Raw genomic sequence first — 17018 nt, forward strand, 5'->3', positions numbered from 1 at the left:
AATTTTTTCGCATTCTCGTTTTCGCATTATTCTGAATGAAGTTCGAAAGCGAAAAAACCCGCTTTGGGGAAAAATTAGGTATTCTGAATTACAGGGAGTAGGAGAATGAGATGAAATTTTGTGCGAAATTTTACGCTAATAAATTTAAAGGGAGTTGACTACAAAAACATATGTAATAACCATTTTTATGAAAAATATTTACACAATACTTATTCTATGACGATTTAGAATATTATAAATGATAGTAAGCTAATTTTAACTGGAAAACAACCAATAAAATGTCATTGGAAATCCTATTGATAACGATGCATGCTGAACCAAGTATTGGCAAGGAATGTATGAAGGTAATAAGGAATATTTAAGTCGAGTTCGATGCATTTTGGAGGCGAAATACAGACATTTTGGGTGAGGATCTGTCTCTCAAGAAAAAAATTTTATAAATTTTGGAAAACCCAAATTTGCCTGATGAGCCGCTTAAAAGTGAAAAACTTATATAAAAATTATGAAAGAACAATTTTTTTTAAAGCAAATCATAACAACAGGCCACTTTAAGAATTTGGGGAGATAAAATATCGGAATTAAATAAAAGGCACACAATTATGTAGTGAAATAATAAACTGTGAATTAATTAATTAAATCGCAGATTTCTTCCTATTATTCGTTGTGTTTTTGCCTTTGCAACTTAATTTACAACATGGCCACACACATTGCAACGTAATTTACGATATGGCAAGACGAATCTTTTTTTCCACCGCCATTTTCGAAAACTCGAATCCGCATCTCGCATTTTTTGCTACTCCCTATTCATTCAGAATAAGGCGAGAATGTGAAAGCGAAAATTTTTTACATGCGAGATATCTCCCTAGCAAATATCCAGAATAAGGCTGATAGTCATTAAGATTTAATTATTACATGGAGTAGTATGGTTTGCAATTTATCTAAAATCGGCCTTTGAGGCTTCAAATTGCATTTTTGAAAGAAAGAAATAAATAAAATAAATTGTCAGAGAAAAAAAAACTTTTAACATGTATCTCGCTCTAATTTAATATATATATATATATATATATAATACATATTCATCATTTTACATTCCACTATTATTCATTATTTTCAGATTTAGCAATGTTAAACATAATTTTCCTTTCCCCAAAATAAAAATAAAATATAAACATCTTCATTTCCGTGTATAACGTTCGTTCGTTATCTTCTATAATAATAATTGTATGCGTGTGTGCTTTCATTTATTTAAATTTAAAGATTAAAATTATAAAATATCATTTTTTGTTTTGATATATTGCTATAAATATAATACGTATGCTCTTGGGCTAATACTAAGATAAAATTTTAGAAAAATATCAGTTGCAAGTGAAAAAACTATTCACATTCTTATAGATGATAATAATCCACAAATTCCACATTACGGCGGTAGCAAATGGGGTTCAATCTCACTGGTTTCCATACCTTCTAATGAATTACAAATAAAATTGGAGTAGAATACGGAAAAAAAATACAAGAAAGGAAAGTAAAAACAATGTATATTAAATATATAAAGTTGGATTGGATTTGAAGTGGGGATGATAACTCGGGTTATATACATTCATTAACAATAAATATATAAACACAATGATGGAATGTTTGTTTTTATGTCCTTTTGTCCATTTCGAGTGGTCTGCAAAAAGAAAGCACCTAAAGCAAGACATGCCAAATACAGTGTTACAAAAATATATATGTAGATATTGATACGAAAGCAACAGCGGTGCTATGTAATAAAATAGGAAAGCAACCAACAGTGAGCGAGCGGGTCAATGGCCGGTATGTCTTATGGGGAAAACAACAACACCAAAACATTGTTCTGTGGAACTTTACATGCTCGCCAGATTGATAGATTGATTGATTTTAATATTATGATGGCTATATAAACAGACAGTAAGGTTGGTGGACAGACAGGCAGGCATATAGAGACAAAGACACGGGATAATGTTAACAGTTCGATACACAAAAAAAACGAAATAAAAATTCAAAATAATCCACTAAACTGTTGAACTGGCAAGCGGTGGTGTCGAAGGAATTATATTTGGAATGGCCACCACACAGGCACCTGCCCGACTGTAGGTTAGTGGTGATACTTGGGTCCATTCATTGGCCTCTGGATCGTATTCTTCAACGGTTTTCAAATAATGATTGCCATCGTAACCACCCACAGCCATCAAGCGATCTCCCAGTAATGCACAACCAATCGCATCTCTGCCAATGCTTAAGGAACAAATCTGTGGAAGATATTTATTATAGCACAGTAGAAATGTATTCAGTCCTGATTTATGATAGATAATCGTATTTATAGCCATTCTCAATTTGTATGAGAATTGACAACTGAAAATCCAGATTTAATTAATGTTTACTTACTAGAGTCCAGGTATCAGTGCTAGGATCATACCGTTCAACGGTATCAGTACGACATACAGATGGATTGCTGGCGGGACAATCATGACCACCCAATGCATAAATAAAACCATGAGCTACAGCAACCTTGAAAAGAAAACAAATATACAACACGTTAATAAACTATTTATACCCTACACAACTATGTTGTCAGGGTATTATAGCTTTGTGCAGCCCCAAATGTTTGTAACGCCGCGAAATATTGGTCCTAGACCAACCTTTAAGTATACCGATCGTCATATCTCGACTAGCTGAGTCGATCTAGACATGTGTGTCCGTCCGTCCGTCTGTCCATTATAATTTGTAAACACGATACAGGCCACAGTTATGGACCAATCTTCACGAAATGTATGCATGTAGGATGGGTTCTGGCCAATGAAGACCCCTATTGTTTTTGGAAAAGATCGGTTGATATTTAGGGGATGAAATGGACCAAATACTAAATTTTTGTCGGTTTTTCTGGTCGTTCCAGAGGCCGCAATTATGGCCCAAACACCGCGAATTTTTGCATGGAGAAGGGGATCGGGTCAGAGAATAAGCATGCATGTTTTGATAAAGATCAATATTTAGCGGGTCAAATGGACCCTGACTTTTGTGTGAAAAATGACAAAATTTGTATTCTATGGCATACATATTTACTCCTGGAGGATGTAGACCCCAGGAGTTGATAGCATATCCAAAAGTCAGGTTGGCCTTTAAATTGATACCAAATATAGTGATGTATCTACTCAGATGTGGGAGTTACAGTCAAATATTTACAGGTGCTTACGTATTCAGATATTATTCAGTAACCCATTACCACATTAGAGGGAGAAATATCGCGCTGATGGCTTTGACATTTTTCATGAAGTTCCAGTTATGGTCAAGAACAACGCCTACAATTTTCGGTGATGATCAGATTAAAATTTTGGGATGAAATGGACCGAAAACATAATTTTTTGTGTGTTTTCGAGTAGAGTATAATCCAAAAATCACAACACAACCCACCGTGAAGGTAATCTGGACAAGTAATTAGAAGGACTGTACTGAATATTCGAAAAAAGTAAGGAAGTGGTGTTGTTAACCTCTAATCGGACAAGAGGGGCCAAATATCACGAAATATTACTCAGACTCGGAATAAACATCCTCAGAAAGTTAGAGTTCGTGGTAGTTGTGTAGGGTATCGCATGGTCGGCCCCGTCCGACTATACTGCTCCGCTCACTGGTTTATTAATAAATTAATAAATTCTTCTATGAGATATCAAAATAAATTGTCTCAATATTTCAATTTCTCTTCCCACATAAATTTTGTCCAATTTTTTTAGGAAATATTGGAATTTTATTATCATAGATTACCACGTAATTATATAAATTATTATCATTTTCACAAGAAATCTTAAATTAAAGCAGAAATAATTATACTTACTCCCACTCCACCTCTTCTTTTATTCATGGGTGCACGCATTGTCCATTTATTTGTGTGAGGATCATAACACTCAATTGATCTGTGACACACAGACCCGTCACGTCCACCCACAACATATAAACGGCCACCCAACACAGCAACTCCCGCTGTAGATCTCATTGAGTACATAGAAGCTACATAACTCCAAGTGCGGGCCACAGGATCCCATCTGAAATGTAAAGTTTAAGGATTACCATTATATTTAATGATTTCAAATGCATTACAGTACAAAAATTCGATTTTTATACGCTCTTAACATAAACTGCATAATAATTCAACATTTTTATAATTATATTATTCTAGTACCGAATTTTATTGCTCTCTCAATTGATACATAAGTTTTCTTCCTCACCTTTCAACTGTATTTAAATAGCTCCAACCATCATGACCGCCAACAGCATACAATGGTCCCTCCAGTACAGCAACACCCAAACCATGACGATGTGTTCCCATTGGATTTAATGGTGTCCATGCTAGGGTATTCAAGTCCAAACTCTCCACAGTGTTGAGGGTTTTAAGGCCATCACGGCCACCCACTATTATCAGCTTATCATCCATAACAGCCACTCCGAATTGCAAACGTCTGGCTGACATATTTTTCCATGCAGTCCACTTGTCCAGACGTGGGCAATAACTTTCTATACTAATGGCACCCTGCAATTATGTTACATCTCTCCAATCACCACTTATGACCGTATTCACAATAATATCTACCTTTACCTTATGGGCATCCATTCCACCAACTGCCAACAGCCTACCTACTGTTGACTTTCGAGGTTTTGTGCGTTCCGATGAGATGAGAGATCTTCGTTCTGGTAGTAAATGCCATTTGAGAGCCTCCATTACCAATTGTTGGCATTCATTTGAGGCACAAACACTCTCAACATGATCCATTATGAATGATGGCGGTAAAAGAGGCAGTCTTACCAATGCCAATAATTCGGGAATGTGTTTTTCACGATTATTCGGATCGTGTTGTATCCATGACATTAGACTATGGAAGACATCCTGTTCCGATGGAACATTGAGATCATCACTTGCCAGCAATTTGGCCAATTGATCGGCATTCAATTGGAAAAATTCCTGATTTTTGCAAACCTATATAAAGAAAAAACAAAATATGAATCTCAATAATTGCAAATCAAATAAATTCCGTTATCTTATCTCACCTGCATGAAATGCTGACATGTGTAGGCTGTGGCCAACTGCAACAATGTATTGCAGCTCTGTTGTTCGGCAAAAAATGCAAATCCCAAACAATTAGAGGGATGTAATTGTCGGGCGAGAAAATTACAGCAGGCAGTGACAACGGCATTCAATTGCAATAGACAAGCGGTGGCGAGAAGGGTTTCGACAGTATCTTCTCTCAGCTCTATGAATCCGGTGTAACAGTACTGCACCAATATTTGCAAAGCATCACCATGGACTTCGCCCAGTGTTACCTCTTCTTCTTTTGTTTCTCTCAGAGATCCTGTGAACATAGCTGAAAAATATGCACTCGATGCGGATAATACTAAACGATGTGCAGGCACTCTAGATGAAGTAAAAGATAAATTAAATGATTAATTAAATAAAAGGATAATAAAAAGAACAATAAATAAATGGGTTGAATCTCCTTAAAAAAAGATATTCAGATTCCCATGCTATGCACGTTGTGACGTATGAGTATGATGTTATGTATGCGCCTTAAGAACCACGGTCAGGAATATAAACATTTAAAATACATTTGAATGAACTGGTGGCGTATAAGTACTGTAGCATTTATACGACACAGATTACAGATGGGGTTGCCGTTGATCTCTCAGAAAATCCATTAGATTCGATGAGACCCTGTGACAGAGTTTGATTAATATTTTGGAGAAGAAATATTTGAATATGAAGAAAAACAATCCTACATTCACCTGTTGCATTGTGTTTCTACAAAAGATAAAACAATTGCCTCAAGATTTTCGAAGGTTCTGATAATTATAAAATTTACTTTATTTTTGGCTAAACTAGACCTGATAGTTCAGAAGTAAACGTCATATAAGGGTCAGTCTTAATATTTATAAATACTATCAACCTTTCTCACGGCAGTGGAATCTACACTAACTCAATTATATTATCGTATGCCTAATACAATTGGATACTTTCTGGATGTGTTGCAAATTTTTCCACATATTTTTAACAAAACCATAGGACATCAATCCAGTACTACTTTTAAGACACTAAACTCTTTCAGTTATAAATATAAAACTAAGCTAAAGCAATTTACGATCTTTAAAGATTGACTATAGATCCGCTATTTTCCTGCCATCAAACATAAATCTCTTAAGAATTACATATTTTTCTTGGAAAAAATTGGATTTTCCCTTATAAAAAAAAAACAAAATTTAACATTAAATAGTATTTTCGAAAATAATACAAATCATACCACATTGCCCGAGTATGTGGAATATATTCGTCAGTCAAACAGTGCAACAAATTATTGTTATTTATATCATATCGCCAATTTTTTTGTATACAAAAGCATTCAGAAGTTACTAGACAAATACAATGAAATGAATAAAAAGTCGGCGTTGCGGAAATAAAATATTTCATAAATCATTATAGTAATACAATCTATCATTGTTGATATTAAATATCCCTTTGAAAACGATACATAAAGCGTAACATATGATTCTATTAAATGACAAATATAGATACTAGGAAATAAATAAATATTTATATTTACAAAAAAAAAAACGGAATTACAAATATATGTTACATTTCAAAAAAAATTATATACATATCACTTCAGTTAAAATCGTTCATATCTTAGAGCTGTTAAAATTATTTCTTATTACCACTGACATACAAATGTAATTCTTATTCTTTTTTTCAGAAAAATACAACAATACCATTTCCATTATGATAAATAAACAAATATACATATATCCATAAATGCATCTATATGGATGGAGTATGGATGGTACACCTCTACTGGTTGTCTTTGTTTGAAAAGCATGTGCAAAAGTTGTCTACAAGAATTACAAAAAAAGAACAACATCAGCAGCAGCAACAAAAATAAAAACAAAAACCTCTCGACAAAGAATTAATAAAGTGAATGAACGACGATGACTACAACAAGCTAATTGATCATTCCTAACACGACAGGGGGAATAGATGATGGTGGCGGTGGCATACAACAACAGCGGACGCAGACAACATCAATATATACATATATATGTGAGAATGGTTTGTACTTGTATTTGCGGCATGCATATCTAGCTGGTTGGTCGTATGTCTGCAACAGCAATAAGTCTCAACAATCAAAAACACAAACAAAAAAATAAATAAAAACTGCGACATCAAGTACAACATCATCGGCCATAACAATACAACGGAACGAACGACCCCAAGCGTTGAGCATCATGCAAAGTTCTCCAGCACCAGCAGCAGTAGCTGACGTCGTAGTAGTTGTACCACTATTCGTTATTGTCAGGCCACAACAAATACAATTCACTTTCTACCGATCGTAGTCTCTTTTTCTCATTGTTGTCAATACGATACGAAATGAAAAAAAAAAAACAAACCAAAAAAGCATCAGCAACTGGCATCCGAGCAACAGCTCTACCAGCCAAGATGCAATAACAAGAAAAGTAAATCCCAGCAAGAAACAACAACAAAGAAACTTACAGTTGTGTCTTGAGATTCCATATTAAAACAATAACAAAAAACAAAGAGATGCTGCTGCTGCTCTTCTGATGAAGATGACGTTGACGATGCTGAGGCGATTTCTGGCTGTTGCTGCAAATCTCTTAATGTGGGAAATTAATGGATTTGTTTGTTTTAATAGCCAAGCGGCAAACTGACGGAAAGACAAAACAATAAAAGAAATGCCAAACGACGTTTGCAATACATGCTGGGAAATATGAAAAACTCAGCATGTAGTTGGAGGGGGTAAAGTGTGAGAGATGATATGATTTGCTATAATAGTTTTTCCAAAGAAACTTATAAAGGATCGCGGTAGCAATGGTTCAACAAAGAAATTTGCAATTTCTTTGTTTTTCTGTCATCCTTGTTGTTGTTGGTGCAACACAAAGGAGATCAACTTTGACTAGCATCCATGTTTTGTGACATGGCGTTACTTCTGGAAATACATTCATGAGCTATAATTAATTATTACACTTTGTTAAATGATATATCCTGTAGGCAGATCATTCTATGAAATTCTTGGTTGTATGCTTAGACCAATGCATTCTTTGTTCTATCTTCAGAACAGGAAATAAATTATAACCATATATGTAAAACCAAAATATTTCATTAATTTTTTACAAGTATCTAGTGACGGTATATAGGATTATATTTTGAATAGAGGCTGGATACTGACGTACTTTTTTAATATATATCGTGGTTAAAATTTTACAGGAATTTAGAATATAATCAAAAGTTCCGCATTCCTAATTAATTTTTTAATTTTAAAATCAGTTTAGGTTTGAAAAATTATGTGCAAAATTTAGATTTAGTCTGTCGAATCATCGTGGACTATTTAATTGATACGTTTTATTTGGATCGATGGTATCTTTGTTTCCCCTTTATTTTTATTGATAGATTTAAGGGGACCCCCCCCCCCCCATTCTCGGTGTCAAAAATTTTTTTGATTTAATTCGAACCTACTCTAATTCTAGAATGTTCCTACAAAATTTCAAGTGAAAATCTCAAGAACTCTTGAAGATATAGCCGATTTATTGTGTAAGCATCAAGTGACGGCTAAAGGGTTTCTCAAACTTTAAACGCGTTTTTCTCAAAACGAATGGCGGGCACGATAACTCAAAAACTAATAATCCAATCGGTTTCAAATTTTGACACGTTTCTCTGGGAATGTCTAGCTCTCGTATGAACTAGGATAAAGCCAATCGGTGAAAATCTTCCTTATTTTTTAACTTAGTTTGTGGTAAAAAATAGGCGATTTTTCATAAAAAAAATTTCAAAGTTCCGCCATTTTGTTAATTGTTGTGCGAAGTCAATAATCCTAGTTCATACGAGAGCCAGACATGTCCTCTTTCTAACACAGTTGGAATTTTCGGATTCCGATGTTCCAGTGAGGAGTTATCGTGCCCGCCATCGAAAATGTGGACTTTTCTTTGAACCCAAAAAAACAACAACAAAAAATTTTGGTAAATTATTTTTCTTCCTTTTTAAATCTTCAAAGATATATGTGCCAAGTTACAAACCTTAACAAGCATTGGTATTCATTTACCAGTCCATTTAAAATCTTAAAAATAAAAAATCGAGAATGGGGGGGGTTCCCTTAATAGAATTTTGACACGCAGTATAAGAGTTAATGAAATTATAAACAAGGGGTACCCAGATATCATGGAATAATTCTCAGCTGATCAATAACAGGGTTGCAACAGAAAAATTACAATTGGTAAAATTGTTGAGCCTTAAGGTCTATTTGCGCAAAATAGACCTTAATGATCAATGAAAGTCCGAAGTCCGAAATTCCAAATATCGGAACCGGTAAATCCTGCTGATAACAAATATTACAAAAATCCCATCTTTTCTAAGTGGGAATCTGACCAAGATTCTTAACTCCACAACCCTTGTTATTATACATTCGCAATCGTTTATAACGACATTATTGTATTACGAAATGAATTAAATAAATAAATATCAGGCATTTAAAGTTTATAGCGACCAATTTCGCCCGTCCCTTATTTAAAAAAGCCGAAAAATCAGTCTATATCCTTAAAACAGTAGATTCAGTCTGCAAAAAAACTTGAACAAAATTGATGAGATATTCTACTATAAAGAAAATGCGCTTTGTTTATACTCTGATCACTCTAGATTCAATCATCTTTGAATATATTGCATACTTCATCATGACCCATTTCTTTCCTTCTTTTTTTTTTTTTTTTTTTTTTGCAAAATACAACTTTCTATCTTTCCACTTTTGTTGTTGTTGTTGTTGGTTATTGTTATTGGCTTTATTATTTCTTTTTTTGAACTTACCGTCTGCCATCTATGCCTGCAATTAAGACGACATCACACAATTGATGATTTTCCAAATACAATTGCATTCGCTTCAAGACACTCTCCGCATGATCCGTACAACGGAAGAACTCATCTTGGCTTACGGCCGAATTTAGGCTACCCAAACTAAAGTCGCGTGAGAATGATTCAGCATCGGTGAGTAATGATATGCGGGCGGATGATGAATTTGTAGATTCCCGTGAGGGACTCTCTTTGTTGGTGTTACTGCTGCTGTTGGCCATGGTGGTGCGGCGGCGTTTGTTTCGTTTGCTCACGACGAGAAGTTTAAATGCACTGAGATCAACAAATCATTGGTTTCGAGAGGGGTACCCCAAAGTTATCTATAACTGCGTTTCCGGTAGAATTATTGACGTTTGTCTATTTTTTATGGTTTATTTGTGTTTTTGTTTTTCTTGTTTATTTTTTCCAATAAATATTCGACACAAAAAATCTCACTGTTGTTTACTTTAACGTTGCCTTTTTCCACTGCAACATCGAACAATGCAATTTTGTTTTTAATTGAACCGTCGTCCCGTCACCTTGGAGGAACTTCAAGAACTGACCAGTACAGCCAGCATTCTTGTACGTGGTAAGCTCTGTTCTGTGTTGCCCCAACTGCACCTGGATCTGGCCAACTGACTAAGTGACTGACAGAACAGAACAAAGTTTTCGTGTGGATTTTCTTTCTCTGTGCTGGTAGTCAGACTGCTCTCTGCTCTGCTCTTCCGCTCTGTTGTTACAATACGACCAGCACTCAAACAAAGACTAACTGATGGAAAATACAACGTCGTTTGCTGTTGCTGTTCTGTGTGCTATGGCAAAGACAAACTGCCGTCACTTTCCTGGCCTTTGCCTCCGCCAGCCACCGCAATAGTGCACTGTTTCAATATTCAATTTACCGTGGAGCTGAGGAACGTCGTAGTTGGTGCGGCGTGTGGTAGGCTACGACGACGACGATCAAGAACCATTAATTTATTTTTTTTTCGCATTCACAAACCACAAACAAACCATGGGTGAGGGTCACTGGGGGAGACCGATTTAATTCGCACTTGTTTGTCACGGTTACATTTCCATTTCCAAGCAACGCCAAATGTTTCGTTTTCCACCGAATGCTGTTGTTGTAATTAACATTTTTCAGAAAGAAAAATTAAATTTTGTTATTATTATCTTTTTTAAGCAGATTAATTGTTTATATCGCGAATTGTTGCAAATGTTGTTGTTGATATCGCGAGCAAATTTTCTTTTTGTTGTTTTGTTTGATATGAGTTATGCCATGACAAAATTAAAAACGTTCCAACTGCTACGGAAGGAGAAATAGAAAAAATGGCCGATAAAGATGGACCAAAGTGGACACCGCATTGTTGAGAAAGAGGCATGTAGAGAATTGCCGATTAGGGATACCGCAAGTCGGCGATTGATTGGCAGCATTTTCATCGTTGTTCCAATTTATTTCCAATTTTATTTTAAATTTTAACAAGTATGTAGTTAATTTCTGTCTGGTCTAACTTTTTATATCTTACACCACAATTTGTATTTATGACGGATGGCACAATGGACCAAGGGCCTCCGAGTGATTTTTATTCTTAGTATAACTTAACATATGGGCTATATATAAGATCAGGAAGTGCAATCATATTTAGCGTGATGGTACATAATAGTTGTGGAAATTTTAAACCTGTAATGATGATATAATCACAATTACCAGATCGAAATAAGGGCTTTATACCACATATCTGGTCCATTTAGTCCATATATACCAATTTTACTCATACCAGAGCCAGAAAATGTAAGTTTTTTGTAAACAAAACTCTTCCAATTTCATTTATCAGTAAATTCATAGTCAAAACTGTCCTGCTGTTAAATAACTGTTAAGCAGATTTAATCCAAACATTGCACATCGTAATATTTTATATTTGGAATATCAAACCACCCCTTCTAGTACAATTTAAAGGTCACCATTTTGCTGAAACAAATTTTTAAATTATCTTGCAAAAGGATTTTCCGTTCTGATCAAACTTTGCTAAACCCAATAGAAGGTCCGCACCTTCTGTCAACATCTAGACTTATTCTCACTTTATAAAGTCCATGTGCTGCTTCAATGTTGACTAGGCCTGATAGGATCAATAACTTACAAAAATGGTCTAACAATTAACCGCATTGCTTTAAGTCATTACATGAGTCAAATGTGAAAACTAAATAATGATTTTTAAAATGAATATTAAAGTTTTAAATGAAATAAAGATGGAACAGACCCACTCCGTTTGGGACCTACCCCACAAGATTTTAAACAAATATCGTAATATTTCTACTAGATTCTAGTTAGATGATGGAGACTTAATCTTATCCAACTGGAATTAGAAAACTAACTTCATATAAAACTATAATTATAACAATTCTTTTTTTAAATAGATAAATAGACAATCTATATAATTTAGACTATGCCAGAAATATAGCGTATTATACCAAAAAAACACAGTGTCCGTGTTATCATATCAAGCTACCTTCATAAAGGTAGCTTCCTTCAAACATTAATAATTGTCATCGGAAAGAATAAACACGAAATGTATATATGCTTTGCGTTATTATTCGTAATACTTAATGTAATATTTCTTTCTTTTTTTAATATATATTTCATTTAAATAAGTTTCATATTTTTTTTGTTTGTTAATGGCTGGTGTTCGGTTGTTCAGACAAGAAGTCTAGTAGTAAATGTTTTGATTACTATCAGTAGGAGAAGGGGCGTGGTTAAATAAATATTTATTGATTTGGTGAAGTGTTGCGTTTCGGTGTCGAGGGTGGCAGATCCATGGTCTTGCATACCCAACCGGCAATATCCACTTCTTCCACTTCGGCTTTACGTATCCAGGGATGATGCTAAGAGAGAAAACAATGTCATTACAACGCCTTGCAAAAAAAAAAAATGTTGTACTCACCTGTAGGGTCTTCAGATCTGCTCTTTCTTCGGGATTTTTCTTAAGACAAATATCTACAAATTCTTTAAATTCATCACTAAAATCTTTGTGCTCCAATTTGGGTGGGGGTTCATTGACAATGTAATCCAGTAATTCAAATATCGCCATGACTTTGGGCTCTACCACAGTCTGTGTGCCATCCTCGTTTTTGGAGGAGAATATAGCCTCAATAGTTTTGGCATCTGGCGGTGGTATGGGATACATGCCTATCGCCATTTCAACCAATGACAAACCTAATGACCAGATATCCGACTGTACCGAATAATGGGTACCTTGTAAGCGTTCAGGCTGAAACAGAGAACATTACGTAAATTAATAAAACATTTATGTTCAATAAAATATGTAGACACTTACCGACATATAACTCCTTGTGCCCACAAATGAATTAGCCATGGAGTCTATCAATTGACCAGAGACGCCAAAATCACAGATTTTTATTTCACCACTGCTATTGACTAAAATATTACTTGGCTTTACATCTCTGTGCATGATGGCATGCTTTTCGCGTAGATAAATAAGTCCTTTCAGCACAGCCAATGTGATTTTACCCAAAATTGATTCGGGTATCCGTCCAGCCCTTTTAAGGATTAAATCCAACGAGCCACCATCCATATACTCCATACAAATACTGATTTCGCCATCACTGTAGAATGCTCCATAGAAGCCAACAATGTGTGGGAAGTTGCATTCATGCAACACTTTCAATTCGCGTATGATTTGTTTCTTAATTGCCGGCTTCACCTCCAGATGTATTAATTTGCGGGCCATTATCAGTTGTGTGGGTATGTGACGGACTTTCATGACTACACCACCATTGCCGGAACCCAGTTCTCCCAGCTTCTCCAAGTCGTCGTCCGACAGCTCACCGATCTTTTCCTTTTGGCTGAGGAAGACCTTGATGCGTTTCCGTTCCGTATCGTCCATTTCCAATTCCTCCAGAGTTTCCGTCAGAGCCTCGATACTCGTCTTCGGCTTGCCCAGCAAACTATGTTTTCTTTAATTTAACTTTTAAATGAATTTTTGTGCAACAAAAACAAAAAAATGCAAGGCAAACAATGAGGAAACAACAACAGATAGTCTCACAAATAGTAGACGACAACAGCTGACAGGATTGAGAATCTATTGAAGATGATAGGGACAGTTCGAGATAATAGGAGAAAAAAGGAAACAACGAATTGTACGACCACTAAAATGCGAAGATGAGAGACAGGTGGTATTCACGAGCAAAGACATTAGGAAAGCTACGTGGTTTATTATTCGAAGGGGGAAGAAACAAAACACAACAAATTAGAAAATGGACTACATTAAAATTACAGGGAACTGAATTCATACATGGCAGATATTTATTTAACTATTGATTTAACTTGATTTAGTACCTATAAAAGAGTAAGGATATATGATGTCCATACGGAATGTATACAATTCCTAAAAGAAAATATATGTATGTATATAGTTGCTATTGCGACACTAAATTCTACTTTTGGTGAACATTCCTATGCATGTACTGAATCGGTTTTTGTCCAACCATAAGATATATTCCAGTAAACGATGAATTGGGAAAGGAGATTGTTTTACAATGTTATACATTATGTAGATCGATCAGATCCAAATGTTTGTAAAATCTATATTCTAATGATAATCTTATTCTTGAAATTACATAAAAGAAAAAGATGGAAGGATGACATCATTTTCATAGTTTAGCTATTTTGAATATTAAGTGGTATTTATAGAACTGTCAAGTGACTTATGGCATTTACAATTTTTGATATTATTTTAATTCGCCCTTTCTAGATGCAGTTATGATTAATAATATATGCATGTTTTAAGATGTTTGATTTGACTTGGCTGTTGTTTGGAAACAACAACACAATGTAGGCATTTTACAACAAAACAAAATCTACTGTCCCTCTGGAAACTTCTAAGCCGAATCAACGTTTTCCATCATGCTATACCGGCATAGCATATTCCACCGTGACTCCGATGATTGTGTTGTTAGTGATTTGTATATTTGTATGTATGTACAACAGGAAGAAGTATGTTTGTACTCTCATACAGAGGCTAGAGGTGAGTGAGTAAAAGCATTTATGATGTTAATCATCAAAAGAATAAAAAAATACAACAAAAAAAGAACAACAAAAATATAACAAATAAAATAGTGATTCATATTTACTCTGTTCCAGATGGAGTTTTGAATGGTGATGAGGCCTGCGATGCATCGGAGGCATCGACCGGTGGCAGTGTCAGATTCAATTTATTCTTAGACATATTTGTCTAATTACTGGCGGCGGCCGAGTACTTCCCACTTGTTAAGAGAGGTGTTGGTTGATGTTTTGTTAGGTCCTCGGGCGTAATGTCGGCAAACGGAAATATCAATGGAAATACTGCAAAATGTTACTGATTAACTAATTCGGGGAAATGATGGCAAGTGGGCTTATTTTCGTATACAACTTGTTGAATTTTGGGCGAAAAACAATTTGTTTAAAATATTTAAATATTCTGCAAATGTTTTGTTGTTTCGCAAAATTCTATTTTCTCGATACTAAAGTTTAGGGATTTGTAAGTCGACTAGAGTTGGGTAGTTCCGGAACTATTCCGAGAAAGGAACGAACGGAACTAATTCCAGTTCTTTAATTAATATAATTCCTTTCTCTGATCCAGTTCCTTTTTTGAACTATTTGAAGCAAAGGAACTGTATGGAGCAAAGGAACTATAAAGAGCAAAGGAACTATATGGAGCAAAGGAACTATTTGGAGCATAGGAACTATAAAGAGCAAAGGAACTATATGGAGCAAAGGAACTATATATGGAAAAACGAAAAAAAGAATAATGAAAGAGAGAGAGAGAGATTCAAAAAAACAGTGGGAAGCCTCCAAGACTCCAGCCTTCATAAAATTCGCTTGTTAATCGTCGTTCTGCCAAGATTCAAGCGACGTCGTACGCAAACCTTCGCCAACAAATGGTCTGTTCCAATACTTTTTATACCCTCCACCATAGTATGGAGGGTATATTAATTTTGTCATTCCGTTTGTAACTCATCGAAATATTCATTTCCGACCCTATAATTTTCGGTATTTTGGGGTTATTGAGCGCGTTTTTCAAGCGAATTTGTAGTAAATGTATCCACAAAAAATTATAAATATAGGTCCACTTTTTCTTGTAGCCCCCATATAACGGTACCTCCTAATTTTCAGTATTTTTTGGGTTTTTATCGTATTTTTCACCGAATTGGCTGTAATTTAGTATTTTGAGTTCTTAGCAGGTACCAAATCTCTCCACAAAAAAAAATTTAAATATAGGTCAATTTTTTCGGATATCCCCCATATAAGGGTACCCCCAATTTCGGTATTTTGGGGTTCTTGAGCGCGCTTTTCAACCGAATTCGCTGCAATATTGTACATTGGGTTCATATTGCGTACCAAATATCTCTACTAAAAATTATAAATATCGGCCAACTTTTTCTGGTAGCCCCCATATAAGGGCATCCCAAATTTTCGGTATTTTGAGGTTCTTAAGCGCGATTTTCAACCGAATTATAAATATCGGTCCACTTTTTCATTTCAAATACCTGTCAGTATACCTGTGGTGGAGGGTATAAAAATTATAAACTTAATGCTTTTTCACTTGTTTAATAGTAAAGCTAGTAAAAGGGAAACATTTCAAGTCTCAGAGTACAAAATAATTTGAAAAGTTCGGGAACGCAAATCTAGTAAATATGCCAAAATTAGATGGCAATACTTCAAAATCAACATAACAAAAAGTTTACAAAGAGAAAGCCATTTTGTTTTGTGCTCTCTTAAATTTGATTCAATGCTTTACCAGTTTTATGGGTTCAGGAACGGTTTTCGAGTAAAATGTTGCAAAACTTGTAAAATTAGTAGATTCTTTCAGGTTTTGGAACGGAGCTAAAATAAAAACGACGACTTAAAAAATTGAAAAACGTTCCACCTGCTAACGAATGGGAGGAGAAGACAAAATGGCCGATAAAGATGAACTCAAAATGGTATAACCGAAAGTTTACGAATGAGGTGGGATAGAGACTAAATGGAAACCGTGTTGTTTACGAATGAGGTTTAGGCAAATTATGATTAGGGATTTGTAAGTCGACTTTCAACTAATCGATTAATCGACTTTTTGTATTGGAAAAGCGAAAGTCGACTTTTGATCTT

General features: G+C 35.0%; 2 protein-coding genes across 5 annotated transcripts; both read right to left on the reverse strand.

Moving 5' to 3' along the window:
* Positions 1-1250: 1250 nt before the first annotated feature.
* Positions 1251-10121, reverse strand: LOC133323013 (kelch-like protein 5). Of its 2 annotated transcripts, none has more exons than XM_061531970.1 (8): positions 9860-10121; positions 5053-5416; positions 4604-4981; positions 4236-4537; positions 3845-4052; positions 2404-2526; positions 2037-2267; positions 1251-1461 (listed from the first exon to the last, which is right to left on the reverse strand). In XM_061531970.1, the coding sequence occupies exons 1-8, from the start codon at positions 9925-9927 to the stop codon at positions 1387-1389; spliced, it is 1749 nt and encodes a 582-aa protein (XP_061387954.1). In that variant the 5' UTR covers positions 9928-10121; the 3' UTR covers positions 1251-1386. The 2 variants fall into 2 exon arrangements, with proteins under 2 accessions (XP_061387954.1, XP_061387952.1); XM_061531968.1 differs by having other exon boundaries at positions 1251-1464.
* A 2391-nt stretch (positions 10122-12512) lies between these two features.
* On the reverse strand, positions 12513-15138 carry LOC133323003 (dual specificity mitogen-activated protein kinase kinase dSOR1). Of its 3 annotated transcripts, none has more exons than XM_061531956.1 (4): positions 15023-15138; positions 13207-13837; positions 12814-13140; positions 12513-12754 (listed from the first exon to the last, which is right to left on the reverse strand). In XM_061531956.1, the coding sequence occupies exons 1-4, from the start codon at positions 15115-15117 to the stop codon at positions 12638-12640; spliced, it is 1170 nt and encodes a 389-aa protein (XP_061387940.1). In that variant the 5' UTR covers positions 15118-15138; the 3' UTR covers positions 12513-12637. The 3 variants fall into 3 exon arrangements, with proteins under 3 accessions (XP_061387940.1, XP_061387939.1, XP_061387942.1); XM_061531955.1 differs by having other exon boundaries at positions 13207-13846; positions 15023-15131; XM_061531958.1 differs by having other exon boundaries at positions 13207-13857; positions 15023-15129.
* Positions 15139-17018: the final 1880 nt, after the last annotated feature.

The sequence above is a fragment of the Musca vetustissima genome, unplaced genomic scaffold (genome assembly GCF_032173495.1).
Source record: "Musca vetustissima isolate MV318-11 ecotype Yass unplaced genomic scaffold, APGP_CSIRO_Mvet_v1 utg3678, whole genome shotgun sequence".
Classification (NCBI taxonomy): Eukaryota; Metazoa; Arthropoda; class Insecta; order Diptera; family Muscidae; genus Musca; species Musca vetustissima.

Excerpts from the sequence above, each read along its gene's own strand:
- LOC133323013 (XM_061531968.1), bottom strand. The coding sequence starts at position 9,927 with ATGCAATTGTATTTGGAAAATCATCAATTGTGTGATGTCGTCTTAATT. Across the intron at positions 4,053-4,235 it reads TATTTAAATACAGTTGAAAG|ATGGGATCCTGTGGCCCGCA; the intron begins GTGAGGAAGAAA and ends TTTACATTTCAG. Across the intron at positions 2,527-3,844 it reads AAAGAAGAGGTGGAGTGGGA|GTTGCTGTAGCTCATGGTTT; the intron begins GTAAGTATAATT and ends TTTCTTTTCAAG.
- LOC133323003 (XM_061531955.1), bottom strand. The coding sequence starts at position 15,117 with ATGTCTAAGAATAAATTGAATCTGACACTGCCACCGGTCGATGCCTCC. Across the intron at positions 13,847-15,022 it reads AAAACTCCATCTGGAACAGA|AAAACATAGTTTGCTGGGCA; the intron begins GTAAATATGAAT and ends GTTAAATTAAAG. Across the intron at positions 12,755-12,813 it reads CAGATCTGAAGACCCTACAG|CATCATCCCTGGATACGTAA; the intron begins GTGAGTACAACA and ends TTTCTCTCTTAG.